The sequence below is a fragment of the Dermacentor variabilis genome, chromosome 1, assembly GCF_050947875.1.
Source record: "Dermacentor variabilis isolate Ectoservices chromosome 1, ASM5094787v1, whole genome shotgun sequence".
Classification (NCBI taxonomy): Eukaryota; Metazoa; Arthropoda; class Arachnida; order Ixodida; family Ixodidae; genus Dermacentor; species Dermacentor variabilis.
This window is the reverse complement of record NC_134568.1, coordinates 185,146,863-185,167,283: the sequence shown is the minus strand read 5'-3', so window position 1 is coordinate 185,167,283 and position 20,421 is coordinate 185,146,863. Positions and strand designations below refer to the sequence as shown.

Genomic DNA, 20,421 nt, shown 5'->3' with positions numbered 1-20,421 from the left:
ATGGAAATATCCCCATTCCTGCCACAGACCTAAAGCCCTTTCTGCGCCGTAAATTGAGGAAACATTGGCAAGCAGAGTGGGATACACAAACATTGAATAAGCTACATATTATAAAACCAAGATTGCGGAATTGGATAAGTGACAAAACAGCACGGTACAAGGAAGTACTTCTTTGCCAATTAAGGATAGGACACACTTACAGTACTCACTCCTACCTCTTGACTGGCGGGGATCCTCCTACTTGTAATAGGTGCGACGATAGCCTGACAGTCATCCATGTTCTTATCCAGTGCCCTGCAATAGAAACGGAGAGGAAAAAGTATTTCCCTTCTGCATATCGCGAAAATATACCTCTCCATCCTGCATTTTTTCTTAGCGACGAACCGTTTTTCAAACTGCAAACAGTCTTAGATTTTTTAGACGAAACTGACATCCTGAAAATCATTTGGCCTGGCAATTTTTAGCACGTGACTAACAGCCCTGCATTCAAGGGCTCTCTTAAAACTCTGGTGTCAGTGTTGTTTTATTGCACAATGTTTTAACGACAGCCCATTGCCATAGCCCACATCACTGCCTTTTCACCGTCATCATTTTAGCAACTATATATTCTACGCCACTTACAGCTACAGATTTTAGGCCCTTTTACAGCCATATCACATCTACCATGATGAGTTCATTGTGCATGTCGTCCGCAATACATCGTCCACATTACCACCTGTCATGGCGCTCTTTGGCCAAACCTGGCCCTTGCGCCATAAAACACCACACATCATCATCATCGTGTGGGAAGATGATACTCATCAGGCCACCATCTTTTTCGGTTCGCCCTCGCATGCTTTTATTCGCACCCAAAGCATACAGCCTGTGGGGCACGATGGGATCTTACGGCACTTTATATGGAACACGACTGCTTCACTTCATTGGTTGCTCTTGGTCATGTGCGATTTGAGAGGTGCCTTCATAATCAGCCATTTGTAGTTTAACCACTTGTCCATCTGCATCCGTGGAAGGTTCCATTTGTTGCCTCGGTATTCCTCTGCGACGATAGTGAAATTTTGTTACATTGAAATCGTGTATAAAACACTTTGCTATAGTGAGGTTCTAAATGCACGATGTTCTAGGGACAAGAAGTTATAAAAAGTTAAATACTTCATTGCATCGAGAATTTCGTTATATTGAAGTTCATTATATCGAGGTTTAACTGTGTTTGTACTTTCCATGTCTGCCAATCCTTGGTGAAATCGGCACAAGCCTGCCATCCCTGGCCTTTAAGATTGCCTGATCTCAGGGGCCTTATGTCATTGTGGCCAGCTCTCAACTTTGCCAATAGGTGGCGCTGTATTCTCAAAAATTTCTCTCATTAGGCCTCTATGCATTCGAAATGAAAAGTGATCTCGAAAACTCTGCAAGCTTATCCATAATACTCTGTCGTTGAAACAGCTCATTTCGATCTTGCTATTACACTAAACATGCTAAAGTAAAAGCGTCTATTGACTAAGCATTAGTGTCGTCACTTAATTTTTATCCTGGCATGCTGCGACTTGTCCCAATATGCGTTTCCCCTGTGTGAGCTCATTCATGCGACGTATGCCGCTTTCCATATGTGGTGTCTGCTGCTGCGCACTGCACTTGGTCCTTGTGCATTATGTACGAAGACTTCTCACACTTTTCTTTATTGTGCAACCTTGTGTGTGGTGCGATGTTCATGCCTGCAACCTTTGAACTGTGCGCTACCGGTGAATGATATGCTATAGCTCCTCCAGCTCCATGGTTATCTGCCAGCGATGACAAACGAGGTAGCCAAAGAAAGGGGTATGGGGGAAAGAAATATTCGCTGCTGTGGCTCAGTGGTTGCCATTCTTCTGCAGGGCACGAGGCCATGGGTGTGATTCCTGGCCACAATGGCTGCGTTCCTATGGAAGTGGAATGCAAAACTACTCATATGGCAAATCAGTTCTGCGGAATCCCGCAAGGTGGAGGAGGGGTCTTGAAAGGGAAAATTGTCATCCACCCAAATGCTGCACGAAGCTACAAAGGAAACCCATGTGGGTTTGTCAGGAAATAAAAATTCGCAGTTAAGGAAAAGTTCGTCCTGTTCCAGGATTCAAACCCGTTATCGCAGAGCGAGGGCAAATTAATTGACAACTTGAGGCATTGGGACAATGAATATGGAAAATCAGTTCTGCGGAAACCCCCAAGGTGGAGGAAAGTACATGTAAGGGAAAAATTGGCATCCACCCGAATTGTAGCCGTTCCTCCGGGGTTCGAGTCCTGTACCAGAGCGAATTTTTCTTCAACTGCAAGGCTTTCTTTCTGAGGAACCCATATGGGTTTCCTTTGTGGCTCTATGCTAGAATTTAGAAAATATAAACAAGCACATTGCTCTCAGGCCATTCAAAATTAAAATAGAAAAGTTTTGTTAAAATTCTAGGTGTCATTTTCTCAGAAAACATGTCTTGGAATGAACATGTGAAAACTTTATTACCAAAATTAAGTAGAGCCGCCAGTGTATTAAGCCAGAACCGTCACACTTTTCCAGTCAGCATTAAAAAGATGTTATATTTTGCGCTCTTTAACTCTCACTTACATTACTGCATGCTAATATGGGGCAACATGACAGCATCGAACTTGCAGAAACTCTTTCTTATTCAGAAAAAAGCACTTAGATCAGTAGAAAAATTCCTCATTCTTAGAACACACAGAACCACTCTTTCACAAACATAAAATTCTTAAAATCCACAATATATACAAATACAAATTATTAAGAACCTATAAAAACGCCACATTAGGTAGGGCGGAACTATTCCAAGAATTATCAAATCTGAGGAAAAGTACAATTTCCTACCCGTTCCGATATCAACCGCCATACTACGTTCCCTCCTCGCGCACCAATTATGGGAAAGAAAAACTTGACTACGCCCTAGCAACTACACTAAATGAGCTAGACCGGAAAAGTGTGGACGCTCTGGCCTTAACTAACAAAACCTTATTTGACTTGTTTGTTTGACTGTATTGAAACTGCTTATGCTTCTAATTGTTCTTGTAATTGTCATTTGTGATGGGATTGTCTGATCGTTTCTTTATTTGCTGATATGTTTATATAACTGAATCCAGATAACAAATCGTCGTGTCACTGCTGCTGTACGGGTGGCTAGAGCTTAGTCAAGCTGCGCAGATGCAGCTTTTTTCTCTGGCCCCCTATTTTCGCAGTAACAGTGTATTGTCTGCGGCGAAAATAAAACTTGATTGATTGATTGATTGATTTGGGTGGACGCCAAAAAGCTTGTTATTGAAATTTAGGGCCCTTGTGCCCCAAAACTCCACATATCATCATTATTGAAATTAATATGTAGCCCTGATCCACTCACAGCCCTCATAGTGTGTCTCATAGGCTGTGTGTTTCCTGGGGATAACCCTGTAGTCTGATTAGTAATTAAAGAATAAACTGAGATGTTCCTACAATCCTAGGGGCATTGTAAAATGTGTGGCAGAAGTCACTTTTTAGGTTTCGCTCTCCTGATTCATGTGTCGAATGGCAACGGTTGCTATGAGAGCTTATCCTTTCCACCTGGCATGGCCTTCGTTAGCGTGGAGGAGGCGTGCTCAACTCTTGTAGGATGGAAAAAGCTAGCAGAGAGGAGGAAGAAAAGCTACCCTATATGTTAAAGGTACTTGGATGCTTCATAGAACATGACATCAGGGCCTGTCCTCAGTTCACTTCTTCCTACATGCCCTATGAAGACCATCATATGCGTTGGTTGCGGGTTTTAGCCTGGCTGCGTTTAGATGGTGGTTGAATGCAAAAATGCTTGTGTGCCATGTATTTTTGCATTCCACCACCATCCTCGCCTCAGCTTGTGTGTGTACGTGCTCATGGATTCTTGCAAAATAATTTTCTGTGTCTGTTATCGGCTACCAAGTGTTTCACTGTCCTCCTGTAATGACCCAAAATTGCCCCTCTTCATGCTTGGCAACTTCAGTTTTCCAGACATCAGGTGGGAAAGAGACCCAGTTTCCTTAAAACACAACTCAGCTGAAAGCAAAGAATTTTAAACTTTTTGTCAGGACTTCAACTTAACTCAGCTCGTTCACTTTCCCACTCGCATAACTCCCATTTCCACTAATATTCTAGACTTAATACTTACCACTGCATCAAACCTAGCTTGCTGCTTAACTCATTCACCGGAATTAATGACCACTCTGTAATTCACTTCACTCTACGGGCAGGGGTTTCCAACAAGAAAAAGAACGGGGTCATCCAAGGCTACAGTAAAGCAGACGTTACTGGAATGAATAGGGAATTGCAGGCCTTTGTTGATCGGTTCTTTACCGGTTTTGAGCAGCAATCAGTTGAGGACAATTGGTTGCTTTATAAAAACAAACTCTTGTCTCTAATTCATCGTTTTGTACCAAAATAAAAGTTTCATGGACTCCTCACTCTTCATAGTTTAATAACATGTTAAAATGCATGCGCAAGAAAAAGAAGCGGATATTTCGCGCACATGCTAAATTAGCAGCCAGAACAGATCGCTGGTCTTGCTATCAAAAATTCAGTTGAGAATTCTGTACTGTGCTTTCAAAAGCCAAGAAGGAATTCTTTGATAAAACTCTTCCTTTGTTGCTGCATTCTAACCTCCGTAAATTTCCTAGCATTATTAACGGTACTAAAAGGACACGCACTCAATCCAATCTAATGTTCCAGTAGTGCAAAGCGAATGCTGCAATGTTATGAACAATGTGCTCGTTACTCATTTTCATAAGAGGACCCCCACAGTATTTCCGCATATACCAACAACCAACTTCTTACCAATGGATCCCATTGCTATTGATGCAATGTCGAAAGGCTGATTGTCAATTTAAAAGTGTCTTCATCGGCTGGTCCAGATTGTATCTAATCAAAAACACTGAAATGTACACAAGTTTATTCTTCATTGGTATTGTCAAAGCTTTTAGAAGGGTCATTACAGATGTCTACACTGCCCTCTGATAGAAAGATAGGGAAGGTGGTCCCTGTGCATAAATTTGGTGATGTACATTCTCCCAATAATTACCGTTCCATATCATTAACATCCATTCTAGTAAAAATCTTAGAACACATAATATACTCACACCTCATTTAATTCCTTGAGTCCGATTCCTTTTTCAGTATTTATCAGCATGGATTCCATAAAGCAGTTCTGTGCGAAATACAATTGCTATGTTTTACTGATGGCTTATTTAGTAATGCAGATTATGGCTTTGATACTGATTGCTTATATTTGGATTTTGCTAAAGCATTGGACTTCGTCTCACACAGTCTACTTATCTTCAAGCTTAATCAACTTAACATAGACCCCTGTGTACCTGCATGGATTAAGTAATTTCTCTCTAACCGCAGTCAGTGACAGCTAATGACTGTTGTTCACCTAATTCTGCCGTAACATCTGGTGGTCCCGCAAGGGCCGTTTTGGACACTCTGCTTTTCTTGATTTATATTGATGACCTTCCTGCTTTTCTTTCTTCCTGGACTGTCTGACTGTTTGCAAATGACTGTGTAGTTTACCAGAAAATTACTAACTATGCCGATTATCTCAACATTCAGTGCAATCTAGATAGGGTATTTGAATCGTGCAGTAAATAACTCATGACACTTAATACAACTAAATGTAAAAGCATGCAAGTTTCTCACCACACCACTAATTATTGTCCATGTACTTACTCTCTCAATAATATTTCATTACCATCTGTTTACAGTTATAAATACTTTTGTGTTCACATTTCTCCTAATCTTTCATGGAATGAGCATGTCAAATATGTAACTAACAACGCGAATCGCATGCTTGGTTATCTGTGTCAAAACTTTTTTGATACCTAATTGCCCTGAAGTTAACACTTTACAAAACCTTGGTATGTTCTAAATTAGAGTACGCATGTGCCATATGGGATCCTACTCAGACTGCACTCATTCAAACTCTTGAAGCAATTCAGAATCGCGTAGCACATTTCATCTTATTGAATTATTCGTGTCATTGCAGTGTCACATTTATGAAGAAAACCATAAACTTGCCTGACCTTCCATTGCATTGCAAATCACCTCGCCTTAATCATTTTCACAAAATCTATATTATAAAAACGATTTGAAGGACGTCTTGTTTCATCCACCTCATTACTTATATTCAAGGACCAATGATTGCTTCAAGGTGGGTCTGCCATATTGTTGCACAATATTGCGTAATGACTCTTGTTCCTAGAACAAGCATCAATGGAACTTAATGACTCTTTTGTTCCTAGAACAAGCATTGATGGAACCACCTTCCCTCCAAAATCGCGAGCATAACTGATGACCACGAGTTCAAGATCGCTTTAAGACAAGATGCCTTTTAATATTTTCTTATCACTGTATGTCTTGCCATTCTTTCCCCCCATTCCTTTCTGTAGTGCCTTTGGGCCCTGAAAGTATTCTTCATAAGTAAATAAATAAATTATATGAATGTTAAAGAAACTCTGGTGCTCAAAATTATTCTGGAGTCCTACACTATAGCATGCCTCATATTCAGATAGCGATTTTGACACGTAAATCTCCAGAATTTAATTCTAATTTAAGGGGAAAGGGAACGTTGGTTCAAAGATTTTCAGTGACCTGATTTACCATGATAGGTTCTCTACAAGGCCTCATTTGTGTAAACGCAGCTGCCTCGGCATGCACAGGCATCATTCCTCTCAGGAACAGAGCGTTGCCAATGGTCCTTTTAACAATTAAGTGTAGCCAATGGAAGCCAGGAAAGATTCCAGAGTGAATCAAGCCACCAGTTGAGTCTGCCTCTTGTAGTCCTTGATCACAGCTGCACTGTGTTTAGCTCATGTCACTGCGTGTGGCAAAAAGTTGAAAAATAGGTGTTGGTCATTGGGACTCTCTATCATTCAGAGACTCTATCATTGGGACTCTATCATTCATCATTCATTCTATCATTCATTGGCATTTGGGATATTCTACATACTTGACTCTTTTATTTGCTGCTCTTCACTATCTGTAGTTACAGTCACTTGAAAAGTGGTTGTTGTCATTTTCCGCTGCTGTGCTTTCTTTTTCCGCTGGTGTAGCACCTACATCATTTGACAAGGTCTGTAATCAGGGCAAATCCTTATGGTAACAGGTGTTCATTATGCGGTATGCTCATTCTTATTGCTGCCTTGCATTTTTAGCAAGTCTCATGTGATCTTGCTTTGGTCATCGAAAATTTCCTCATTGCAACATTTGTTTTCATTCTGTACTGGATTCAGTGAAGAACAGGCATCCTCGAACTTAAGCAAGTGAGATAAGATATTTTTGCCTTATCAAGTTTTCAATCACTGCCGGATATTCCTTCATGACCTGGTGTTGAGTGTACCGAGAAGTTTTGTTTGTACGCAGTTGCTGCACTCTTCTTTTTTATATATTGTCATGGTGGGGCATGGTGGAAGTACTACTTTACTTCTTTCATTCTCTGAAAGCAGCCTATGAATCTCTGTATATAGGATGTCTGAACTATCATGTACCAAGTTAAAAGAAAAAAAATTAGGCCTTTTATGCAAATGAAACCAACTGTGTCTTGTTAGCAGCAACCTAAAAAAGCAACTCATATATTTTTTGTTCTCTAATTAATAAGTTTGTAATGATTAACAAACTTTTTAAATATTATATTTACTGAATATATTTCAACACTATGTGCCTTCGAAATCGTCAATTTTAAGTGTTCATGGTGCACTATTCTATAGTCGATTTTTGTCACACTTAAAGCCCGCAAGATGATAAAAAGATTACCACCAGACTACACGCCCACATGCAGCAACGACAGCACTTTCAAACCAGCTCAGTGGGAAGGTCTTGCCTTGCCCCTAGAGCACCACTCTGCATAGTATGTTGTGGGTTGAGCTGGCTCTGAAGTGAATGGCACACACCAATGATGCATGATTGAAAAATTGCGTGCATCAATTTCTCATTAGCAAAGCAATAATATGCTCCAGGAGACAAAAGACGTAGCTTTTTGCATTGTCACAGTAAGAGCTTGTGGGGGGTTGTGCACTAGACGCAAGGCAATTACATTCCCGCTGAGCCCGTTTGAGAGCACTGTGGTGCTGCACGCGGGCACGTAGAGGGCCACAATATTTTGCACTCTTGGTTATACATGTGCAAAAAAGAGCCACGCAACGATGGCACCCTGCAAACAACTGAAATTAATGTTTTCGAATTCGCCCTAACACCTAGTGTTGATATATTTGTTATAAATATAATTAAAAAGTTGTTTACGGATCGAATAATTAGAAAGAACACATTATACGATGTGCTTCCTCGGTTTGGTGCCAACAACATATACAGTGAAATCTCAATATAACGAACTTCAGGGGACCGCTGTAAATTGTTCGTTATTCTGAAAAATCTTTTTTAATGAAAGCCCCAAAGTTAACCATTCCACCCATGATTTCATCAGTTCATAACTCTTCACCATATGAGCTATCCACGAAAACGTCACTGTTAGCTGTCAGCACGCGCCGTTGCTATTTTCTATACATTTTGCCGCCACGCACTACCGAAACACCATATAATAAGAGTGATGTGCGCAAAACAGACAATGACGCCGAAAAAACTACCGACAAAAGGGTAGCTCCATGTCGCTTCCAGAGCGCAATGTTTCTTGTTTTTTGTTTGTTTTTCGCATATCATGCATAGACACCGCAATTGTCTGGCACGAGGCAGACACCTGCACTATGTCAAAGCGCAAGCGCACATAAACAACAGCATCTGTAAAGTGCAAAGTGCGACTGCATGGCATTCCCGCAAGTATGGAGGTTACATACATTTCACCGCGTGCGGAGCTAGTACGGCCGCAGAAAGAAGCGCAAAAAAAAAAGGTCTGTGAGCAGAAAGAAGGGTGAAAGAAGAAAGAGACACACCTTCGTTGCTGGGCAACACTTTTCTGGGTGGAGCATACGCTCGCAAAACCTGATGCATCGTTGCCTCCGCTCGCCCGTGTTCTTTTTTTCTCGGGCCGTCTCAGATTTTCTGAAACCATGTGCCACGACGTCCGCTCTGTTAGCCTACTGTTTCGGCTTCTGTGAAGGATACACGGAAATCTAAGAATCCCCAGATTTCGGAATATGAGTTCGTAGTACTGAGGCATTGTTAACATCACAGGGAAACTGAATAATGATCGCTATTCTGAAAAGTTCGGTATGCTGAAGTTTGTAGTACTGAAATATCTTTACATTGAAACAATAAGGAGTCAGCAGGGTATTTCTCAAAGTTCATTAATCTGAAAAGTTTGTTAATGTGGTGTTCGTACTAATGAGGTTTCACTGTAATTGCTTTCATCTGCACAGGGATGGAAGTGCTTGCGCCAATTGCGCCATCTTGCGCCAAACCATTGAGCTGTGTCAACGTGTGCCAAAATACTAACTTCAAATGAAGTTGCCAGCAGAATGTGTGTGTTCAGTGGTGACCACACAACCATAGACATGTGTTGGCTACTGCTTAGCCCTGCAATCCAAGCCTACACAATCCATTTCAGCGTCAGCATCTTTGGAGTGTGGGTGTGCGTGGTGGCATAATTGTAACTAGGCCACAAGAAAATGAAAACCGTTTTGTGCTATTCAATGCAGTAAGAATGTTTTACTAAAGTGTTACGTGTTTGTGTACATGCAGACCAACTAAAGATGATTTAAACTGCCTTTCATTTCATGGGGTAGTCTGGAAGGAAAACCACGCTCATTGAATAAGGTTATACAGCCTGCTCAGCATGTAGCTCGTTAGTTTCATTATACATTTTATCACTCGATTTTGCGCTGTATGGGCACATCTGTGCCGAATAATTGGCGAACACCGTGCATGTGACGTTGTAAGTCTATTTTGCATGTGTACCACGTCCGGTTACCAGGATGATAGCACAACACGCTGACAAATGACCTGCTAACTTTCATGAACTTTCTTGGTCACAAATATCGAATGGCAGCCGCAATCGCCACTCAAATTAATTTGCACTCGGGCTACACTACTTTCTGCCTGGCCACACCACACAATATCAGGCTCTTGCCATTGCAGAACGCAAGCCAAGGATGTAAAGTTTCGTATTTAGTGAACCTTGGTGGCCAAATTGTAGTCGTGATTAAAGGTTCGGTGAAATCGCAAACCTCCAATATTGTGTTCACGGCAACAATGTTCACGACACGACTTGTGCAGATTGAGTCCAGAAATTTTAATAAACAACCGTTGCAGTGCATCAAATATTGGCTGCCATTTTACATTGGCTTTATGGTGCCTGTGGCATAACCGCGAATAAGCCCGAACAATCGAGCTTATTCAATATATCGATCAACAACACAGACCCAAGAGCCAGTAAACATTTTTATCTCCTTATTTTTCTAAAAAATATCTCGGAGCATTTTCTTGCCAAGCGATGCGAAATACTAGTAAATGTGCAATGACCAGTGCATCACTTCACATTTATTCTGTGGTATTCTGCCATCTTAACTGAAGGCTGCCAAGAATTAAAATTAGCAGAGGGCACTGCACGAACGACATTCATTGTACCTTGATGGCTGTTGTTCATGTGTTCATGGTGGCCACTGGGAATATTTCTTGTTCATTGCGCATGAATAAGTTTAATTAGCTAAATTTATAAATTTACCTAATCGATGAGATGCCAATGAAAAAGTTGTGGATGACGCTTGCAAATGACCGATAATGGCATTTTAAGTAACCTAGGATTCGTGAAGACTTATTTTTAACGAGAAAGCCTGTGAAATAAACTAATAATAATAATAATAATAAAAAATGCTGTGACAGTGCCAATGCTTCTGCACACCAAATATTGCATAAATATTTACACAAACCTAGTCAAATAGGGGCACTAGGAATGAGCTGTGCGCTTTTTTCTCATCGCACCAACAGTTTTTGGCGTGCATCTTCGGTCCCTATCAAACGCAAAGTAGCACGATCTTGTAACGGTTCACTTTCCAAACCATTATGAGACTGGTCCAGGTTTGCATGTTCATACAATACCCAGAGGACTAGGTGACGACATAAACATCTGAGACCACTTATATTACTGGTGCGGGGATGTGTTGTCACGAGGATTTTAAGAAATTCCTTGGCTTTTCCTTGTTTTCTTTCTTTTTCTTTTTGTCGGAAAAAAGGACCCCACAAAACCAAAGTTGCTATATACGCTGTTGTCGGTCATTTCTCAACCTATTCTACAACTTTTGCAGTGGCACGTTATTAAATAAGTAAGGTAATAAATGTGGTTTTAATTAAGTACTAGTTGCTTGTTCATAATGAAAAGAAAAAAAACTAGCATTAACACAAGCCTATCAACAAAGAGTGGACGCTGTTCATGGAAAGCCCTCAGTCATATTTTTCTTGGCCACATTTGGTTTGGCACATCAGGTATGTAACTTAATGGTAGTTTCTCAGAAACCTGTATGGGTTTCCTTTGCACCTTCATGCCACAGTCAGGTGGATGAAAATTTTTCCCTGTCATGAATTTGGTCACCTTGCAGACTTCCGCAGAACTGATCTGCCGTAATCTAAGTGTTCTGCAAAGTCAAATAAGAAACACTTTTTCTTAATAGGAACACTTTTTCTTAATATGCCTGTGTTTCACTCATATTGACGTTTACCAAGCTGCTCCAAACGCATGTTTAGTGTTCCAAGGTGTCAAATTTGCTACTCCCAGAGCTGCTCCAAAACTTCCTTCCCTGTCTGCATAGAATATTCTACTTGGTGCATGACAGCCTGGGACACCCCTGTATACTGCTTGCTGCTCTTGCCATGGCAGAGCTTGATTTACTTATCTAACAGGCTTGAGGATAGTCTCCAGTTTACCTTTTGCTGGGTTCCTTGAATTCATTTGCAACAGGGGTTTGCAGCCTGCTGTCTGTTCTCAAGTCACAGTTGGTTGCGACTATTCTTGTTGGTCTCTGTAATTGCCACAATGTAAACATGCATAATATTTTAAGAGTTTCATGACTTCTGTGGCATGGTTTCATGCAGATAACTTGCATCATTCTGTCTGATTGTGTCTTTTGTTACAAAGAAGCAGTTCTTGGTTAGATATGGTAGTGTCTTCACAAGGTGGAATGTCCTTACAATCAGTCCCATGTTCAGTGCAAGTCCAGTGGCATGTCTGGTGCAATCAGGCTCATCCCAATCTTGGGCATGGCAAATTTGTTCACTATAGTGATTACATATTGTAATGTGTTCACCATAGTCATTACATGTTGTTGGGTTTGGTATTGAAAAGTGGGGTGGAATGGCCTTGCTCTCCTCCAGTAGCAAATTGCAAATGGAGGGATGTTTGGTATAACAGTAAGTTCTGCTGTGGTGGGTTTCAGCAGGCCTGTTGTCACGTACACTCTGTGTAATGCTTGAAGCTTTTGCCAGTTTCATCCTTGTAGGTGATAGCAGTGGGCTTTTTCGATTATGTAGTCTTGGACTGTCCGCAAACCATCCACGGCTTCCGGTTCGACTAGCCGCGACATGTCCCGACAGAAGGGCATGTCACAGTTGCTTGATCCAGCTGCCAGGGACTGTCCAAGGTTTCACTCAAAAGCACCGTGACCAGTAGTCACTCTCCTGGCTGCCGCCGTCTGCTCATAGCTGCTCATAGATATCCCCACTACTCAGCAAATTTATTAATATGGTGTAAGAGATGGCGCAGTCTCGATGGCCATGTCGCCAGCACAACCATAAAGCTTACATAGTGGAATCGCAGGCTGAGAGCCTAGAACATGTTCGCAAAGCATAGTTTACGTTGCGCTTTTGCTCTTCATGCCACTTAACCCCTGTAATTAAGCTAACTTATTGCCTGCAAAATTTAAGCAGAATTCCCACATGAACATAAACAAAATCTCGATTGTACCACATCGCTGTTCATGAAAGTGCCCACCGATATCCTCAAAGCTCATGAGACCATCTACGAAAGGCCTGATGTGCATCTCATCTTAATTGTGCACATCAAAAAGAAAACACTCGAACTTGAGACTGTGGGGTTCTCACTCGTGCTGTTGGGACAAAGTAACGACAACACAGTAGTGCAAACAATCACAAGGGAATTTATTGCACCTTTCATAGATCAATGCCTGCTAGCCGAGTTGCTATCCACAAAACATGCCGATGGGCGACAAATCGCGAAAGTCTGACTCACCGCGACCGAATAACGAGTGAATACGTTCGCCCCACGCTGGACACCAACGCCAGGTCGTTCTCGCATACGGTCACGCGAACAGTGGCGCTTTTGAAGGAGGCCTCGTGAGACGGTCTCACAGAAGCATGGATCGGTGCACGCACGGAACGTCTGCGCCACTTGCCGACCCCAAGCCGAAGAGGAAGAGCCTTCTCCTTTCCGCGCCCAAGTAACCCCGCTGTTAGGTGGCATTAGCACAGCCACACTCGCGCCATCTCTCGCAATGCGCTTCAACCACACCGACTGCCGCCGGCATGAGGCCACGCAGCGAAGCCGGATTACAGGAGACAGGAGCTATGCGGAAAAACAACGTATCGGGATGCGTGAGAGTCATGCATCCCCACAAGACAGAAGTGGTCGACATGTGTGAGAAGCAATTGGTGAAGCTCTGATTGTATATTACCCCAGCTACCGCTGAGAAGCAGCCACATGAAATATGATATGCTTCCTCGCACACCAGGTTTACTCACATGAAAGGCAAAATCCACCTGTTTGGTACACATATAGCAATGAGCATGACAGATTTTGCGAAATGCATGAAGAATAGCAAGCATGTGCTCTTGATCGGCGCACATGCTTGTGGAGACTAAAGCTGCAGCAATTACAGAGCTCAGGAACATCCTGCATGATGGCACGCAAACCACCGATGTAACAGACAATAGCTAAGTGCATAATATTTGCCATCTGGAATGTGAAAAGTATGCATAAGCATGTGGCATCTTTCACAACATGGTGGAAAAGTGGCATGCATCTATTTCAGACAGCCGTTGTCTGCTAGCTGGTTGTGTTGATCTGAGGAAAAATCTGCTGACCACTCAGATCCCACGGACAGTCCACGACTTCCAGTCTGTGAAAAATGAACACAATTCTGGCAGCTCTCGGACTTGTGGGTGAGCTTCCAAAGCTATCTGAGAAAATTGAATGTGGGACAGCAGTCCCAAGCAGTCTGGGATTGTTGGGAAATGGTAATCGAAGAGGCCTACTAAACCTCATACTGTGAATGCTATAGAAGCAGAGCCATGACTAGTTATTTGGCTGCAATAGTGCTGGCACCTCTGTTGCAGTGGGTAATCCATCTCTCAAAATGTAACATCTTGTGCCATGTTTTTTTTAGGTCTATAAGCCGCACAGTCACTTTTCTGGTGTTGTCGGTAGACAATAACTCATACACATATGTATCGGTCCATTTGTTCTTTCTAGTGTCTGTCTCCAAAATCTTGGCCGGAATGATGCGTTGTCCTTTGGTGTGACATGCAGGACTTTGTATTGTATTCTTTGTGGGGATGGGGTTGATGTCATTGTTAGCCAGAAAGGCGTCTCTACCATCGAGTCCCTTTTGTATTATCTTGCACTCATCAGTAAATGCACTTTCATTGGTTCTGAGGGTGTCACCACTGCACAGAGTTAAGTGCAGCTCACTTAACCATTTACCAGGAGAAGCTGAAAAGACAGGATAAAACCTTGTTGCTCCAACTCCATTGCAAGAGAGTAGAGAGCTAGGTTAGTTGAGATTGCCATGCCTGTACTCCGATGAAGAAGAGGATAATGTGATTATGAATGAACATTTTTATCAAGGTGGAGGGAAGAAGAAGAAGTCACAGTTTCGCTCAATATTGCCTCCTGAATAGTGCGCTACGACCACTGTTTCTTTTTGTTTTGTTTTTTACCTTGCGACACTGGTGGAGGTGCTGGAGCCTGCAACCTCGTGCTGGCAACTCCTATCCATACACCCGTACACCCAGTCCCTAAGCTCCACCTCTCGTAACGACTCCATTCCACCATTTCAGTCAGCGCCTGCTCAGCATGAACCCGGACTTCCCTCCCATTGCGACTCCCACCAGCATGGCTTCATCATCGGCGCTTTCCCCTCCTTCACAGATGGCGACTAGCCTTTCCCAGTGACTCTTGAATACCCTCGTGTCACCAAAATTTTCCACGGCGATGCTTTTGAATATGTCGAAGACTGGCTGGACCTGTACGAATGTGCCGCTCTGGTAAATCACTGGAACAAACAACAAAACCTCGCCCATGCTTATTTCGTGCTAGAAAACAGCGCTCGTACATGGTATGCGAACAGGAAAGCAATCTTCCAAATGTGGGGCAATTTTCGTCATCAGCTTCTCAATACATTCTCGAACTCGGACCGGCGAGATTTCCTGCAACAACTTATCGAGGCTCGGATACAGAAACCCAACAAAACCGTCGCCATGTATGTGGACCATGTGGCCCGTCTGTTTGCCGGCCTTGTACAAAACCCGCCAACAACGGTCCACAACTTCATCAAGGAAGTGACTGTCATCAAGCGGGCACTTCAGTAATGTTGCTGCCACTTTGACCGCCAGCTCAACAGCACACCAATAAGCTCCACGACTTCTTTATGGGACATGATTCGAGACATCCTACATTAAGAGCTGCAAGCCCTCGGTGTTCCTGCTACGGAGTCACTGGTCATTTCTCTTGCTAAAGTCGTGCACCAGAAGTTGCGGCAAGTCTTCTCTTCACCAGCCCTATGTCCAGAGACACGTCCGCTGACCTCTGCTGACATGGTCCAACGTCCTCCCCTTCACCGCCGGTAGCGCCATTTCAGCCATGGCCTGTTCTCTTGCCGTGGTGGCAACAGGAGTCTGTGAGATTACCTCTAGGTTGCCATACTGACTTGTGGCGTGCAGCTGACCATCGACCACTGTGCTTCCACTGCGGGGAAGCTGGCCATATTGCCCGTTACTGTCCCTATCTAGATGCTGGAGTCTGCCTCTTTTCACTTGCCACTTCTCTGCACTTCGACGACCATCGTGCCCCGAACAGTGATCAGCTGTCGCGTAGCCAAGCAACTTTACCACGTCGTTGCTGGCAGTCCCCGTCACCTGTGCGTTACACTTCCCCAAACTGCCAAAGTTACACCACTGACATCGGCAGGGTTAGTCGTTCCCCTAGTCCACGCTGGGGAAACTATCCGCAGCGACCACCAGGGGGAAAGTTGTCCTGCATCGAGACGCCAAGAATACCCCCCACGCTCCCTACGAAGATAAGACAATGACGAATACTAATGCTGACGAAGACGATATGACAATGACGAATACTCACGCCGATGACATTGTCCGTGCCGATCTCAGCATTCTGGTGGATGGACATCACATCACCGCACTTGTTGACACAGGCGCAGACTTCTTGATTATGCAACAAGAGCTGGCTGACCGCATCAGGAAAGTAAAGACACTGTGGGCAGGGCCCTACATAAGAAGTGCCGGAGGTCGGCTAATGACATTAACGGGAACATGCACCGCCCTAATCCCTAATCCACATTGGTGATTCCAGCTTCGCTGCTGCTTTCATCATTCTCCCTGACTGCTGCATAGACCACTTCTTGGGGATGGATATTCTGTGATTCTGTGATTTTCTGGATTCCGGATGAATATTCCGGAACGTATGGTGACTTTTCAGCCAGCCCATATGCTGACACCATGAATGATAGGCAACATGAGCATTTGCGAATCGCCGACGATGTGACCATTCAGCCGCGATCCTCCCGCCTTGTATCTACATGTAAGAAGCCTTACCACGGGGATATGATCGCGGAGCAAATTGTTGCACTATTGCTCACACAAGGCGTTTCCATTGATAGAGGCGTACTCGACATGAGTCATGGGCATGCGGAAGTCCTTCTCACGAACTTCAGCAACGAACGCCATCACATCCAGAAGGGCACCACAATTGCATATTGCGACGACATCAGCCAAGTAAATGATTGTTTTGCTCTACAAGAAACGACCGTCCCGTCCTTGACGCCTTTGCCTGTCGATGTCAGCTCCACCCTCTCGCCTTCCGAGCAGCAGTGCCTGTTGGAGCTGATACACCAGTTCGAAGATTGCTTTTCGACTACGTCAAAGGTCAAACAAACACCACTGACCAAGCACCGTATAATCACGGATTATACTATGTGGCCAATTCTACCGACAAAATACCTACCATGTAGCTCCAAAGGAATGTGAAGAGATTCAAAAGCAAGTGAAGAAGATGCTCGAGGATGATGTGAGCCTTCGAAAAGTCCCTGGGCATCACCTATGGTCTTAGACAAAAAGAAAGACGGCAGTTTGCGATTCTGCATTGATTACTGCAAATTAAATCAGGTCACGAATAAAGATGTCTACCTGCTACCACGCATTGACGATTCACTGGACAGGCTGCAGTATGCATATTATTTTCCATCAATGGACGTACGAAGCGGGTATTCGACGAGATAGATCGTGAGAAAGCTGCCTTTGTGACCCCCGGTGGTGTTCATGAATTTAAGGTCATTCCTTTCGGTTTGTGCTCAGTGCCTGCTACTTTTCAGCATCTAGTAAACACCGTACTATCAGGCATGAAGTGGCAAACTTGCTTGGTCTATCTAGATGACGTCATTGTGCTCTCAGCTACATTCGAGGAGCAACTTAGCTGGTTACTCACTGTTTTCCAAGCCATACGCTTCGCTGGCCTGACACTAAAGCCTGAGAAATGTCATTTTGTTTCAGTGAACTGTTCTTCCTCGGCCACGTCGTCAGTCACGAGGGTGTACGACACAGACGAAACAGATACTGTGGTAAAGTTCCCCACACCATCCAACAAGAAGGCAGTGAAGCACCTTTTGAGGCTGTGTGCCTATTACCGGCACTTCATTGCGAACTTCTCATGTATTGCTGTGCCGTTAACATGCCTTACATGAGACAATGTCCCCTTCCTGTGGGGTGAAAATGTGCAAGTAGCATTCGGCGAACTATGCTAATGCCTGCAAATGCCTCCTGTTCTTGCGCACTGCGACCAGGGTGCCCCTACAGCATTGTTATGTGACAAGTTGCTGCCTGGTGTCTGAATGGTAAAAGAATGGTTGGTTAGAAACGCTCAAATAAAATTGGCGATTTTTCTGCAGAGGTTGTTGCTTCTAAACTTATAATGAGCCTCATGGAGAGAAAACTCAAACATCCTTCTTTTTAAAGGCACTGTGATAAGAGTGTTTGCCTTCAAGCCTCAGTGGTACTTGCGATGTAAAAGGTTGTTTCTCAGGGACATGCTTTTGGGTACCTCGAGCTCTAGTTGCCGTTGTGTTTGATTTATATGTGCAATGTATTGGTCGGTGCACTTCCTTGACATGCCCAAGCATAGCTTTGTACGTCATAAAAGACCGACATGATCTGAGCCAGAACATAGCATTTTGCAATCATTCAGAAAATTTACCAATGGGTATCTTTTTTAATAAACAAAATAAATTTCCCCTGAGGAGGCAGTGTTGCTTGGTATTAACTTATATTTTGACCTCATTGCACAGCGCACCAATCGATGAACTCTCTTTACATTTTATGTATAAACTTCTTTAGTAATGTTTTAATTTGTTGCTTAATTGAACATTGTAATGCATGTATATGTGAACCTTTAGAATAAAGAACAGAAACAGCGTGACACAGGACGAGTGAGTAAAGAGCACAGGACAGAGCGCTGACTAGCAACCAAATGCTTTATTTGCAGAAGCAGAATATAAAGACATCAATGAATGTGACATAAAGAACAGAAAAAGGAGGATAAGCATCAGCCACGGAGATAATGCAGTTCTTTTGTTGATCTCGTGAGGGACGCAGAACTGACGCATGCGTCGCCACTTGTGAATATGCAATATGCCTCAAAGATTTTCCCCACACGCTTTTCACTATCATCGTCATCATTATCAGCCTGGTTACGCCCACTGCAGGGCAAAGGCCTCTCCCATACTTCTCCAACTACCCCGGTCATGCACTAATTGTGGCCATGTTGTCCCTGCAAACTTCTTGATCTCATCTGCCCGCCACTCTTCCTTTTTCTTGTAATCCAGTCCGTAACTCTTAATGACCATCGGTTATCTTCCCTCCTCATTACATGTCCTGCCCCTGCCCATTTCTTGATTTCAACTAAGATGTCATTAACTCGCGTTTGTTCCCTCACCCAATCTGCTCTTTCCTTATCTCTTAACATTACACCCATTATTCTTCTTTCCATAGCTTTTTAACCCTTTTCATAAGCCTCCAGGTTTCTGCCCCATACGTGAGTACTGGTAAGACACAGCTGTTATACGCTTTTCTCTTGAGGGACAATGGCAGCCTGCTGTTCATGATCTGAGAATGCCTGCCAAACCCACACCAGCCCATTCTTATTCTTCTGATTATTTCAGTCTCATAATCCGGATCCGCTGCAACTACCTGCCCTAAGGAGATGTATTCTCTTACCACTTCCAGTGCCTCGCTACCTATTGTAAATTGCTGTTCTCTTCCAAGACTGTTGAACATTACTTTAGTTTTCTGCAGATTAATTTTTAGACCCACCCTTCGGCTTTGCCTCTCCAGGTCAGTGAGCATGCATTGCAGTTGGTCCCCTGTGTTACTAAGCAAGGCAATATCATCAGCGAATCCAAGTTACTAAGGTATTCTCCATTAACTCTTATCCCCAATTCTTCCCAATCCAGGTCTCTGAATATCTCCCGTAAACACGCTGTGAATAGCATTGGAGAGATCGTATCTCCTTGCCTGACACCTTTCTTTATAGGGATCTTGTTTCTTTCTTTATGGAGGACTACGGTGGCTGTGGATCCGCTATAGATATCTTTCAGTATTTTTACATACGGCTCGTCTACACCCTGATTCCGTAATGCCTGCATGACTGCTGAGGTTTCAACTGAATCAAACGCTTTCTCGTAATCAATGAAAGCTGTATATAAGGTTTGGTTATATTCCGCACATTTCTCTGTCACCTTATTGATAGTGTGAATATGGTCTATTGTTGAGTAGGCTTTACGGAATCCTGCCTGGTTCTTTGGTTGACAGAAGTCTAAGGTGTTCCTGATTTTATTTGCGATTACCTTAGTAAGCACTTTGTAGGCAACAGACAGTAAGCTGATCGGTCTATAATTTTTCAAGTCTTTGGCATCCCCTTTCTTATGGATTAGGGTTATGTAAGCATTCTTATAAGATTCCGGTATGCTCGAGGTCATGAGGCATTGTGTATACAGGGTGGCCATTTTTTCTATAAGAATTTGCCCACCATCCTTCAAAAAATCTGCTGTTACCTGATCCTCCCCAGCTGCCTTCGTTACTTGTGGGATTTCAAGTTCCTCTAGACTATTCTTTCTTCCATTATCGTCGTGGGTGCCACTGGTACTATATAAATCTATATACATTATACGCTTTTCGCTATATCTTCCAATTATTTTGCATTTCTTAAAGAT

General features: G+C 43.2%; 2 protein-coding genes across 9 annotated transcripts in view; one reads left to right on the top strand and one right to left on the bottom strand.

Annotated features, from left to right (window-relative positions):
- LOC142589298 (uncharacterized) overlaps positions 1-20,421 on the bottom strand; it is a 126,511-nt gene that overhangs the window by 82,078 nt on the left and 24,012 nt on the right. For 2 of the 3 annotated variants that reach the window (XM_075700903.1, XM_075700902.1), the window contains exons 1-2: positions 8,911-9,143; positions 216-294 (exon numbers count right to left, since the gene is read on the bottom strand). In XM_075700903.1, coding sequence (XP_075557018.1) covers positions 216-294; positions 8,911-9,137 — 306 coding nt within the window. In that variant the 5' untranslated portion in view covers positions 9,138-9,143. Of the gene's footprint in view, positions 1-215; positions 295-8,910; positions 9,144-20,421 lie in introns of those variants that run through there. The other variant, XM_075700904.1, reaches the window with a different exon arrangement.
- Mvd (mevalonate diphosphate decarboxylase) overlaps positions 1-20,421 on the top strand; it is a 116,308-nt gene that overhangs the window by 88,387 nt on the left and 7,500 nt on the right. Inside the window, exon 12 of one of the 6 annotated variants that reach the window (XM_075700883.1) lies at positions 17,708-18,638. The exons of 4 other annotated variants lie outside the window; for them this stretch is intronic. In XM_075700883.1, the coding sequence (XP_075556998.1) occupies positions 17,708-17,710 (3 nt within the window). In that variant the 3' untranslated portion in view covers positions 17,711-18,638. Of the gene's footprint in view, positions 1-1,868; positions 8,945-17,707; positions 18,639-20,421 lie in introns of those variants that run through there. One more of the 6 variants, XM_075700881.1, reaches the window with a different exon arrangement.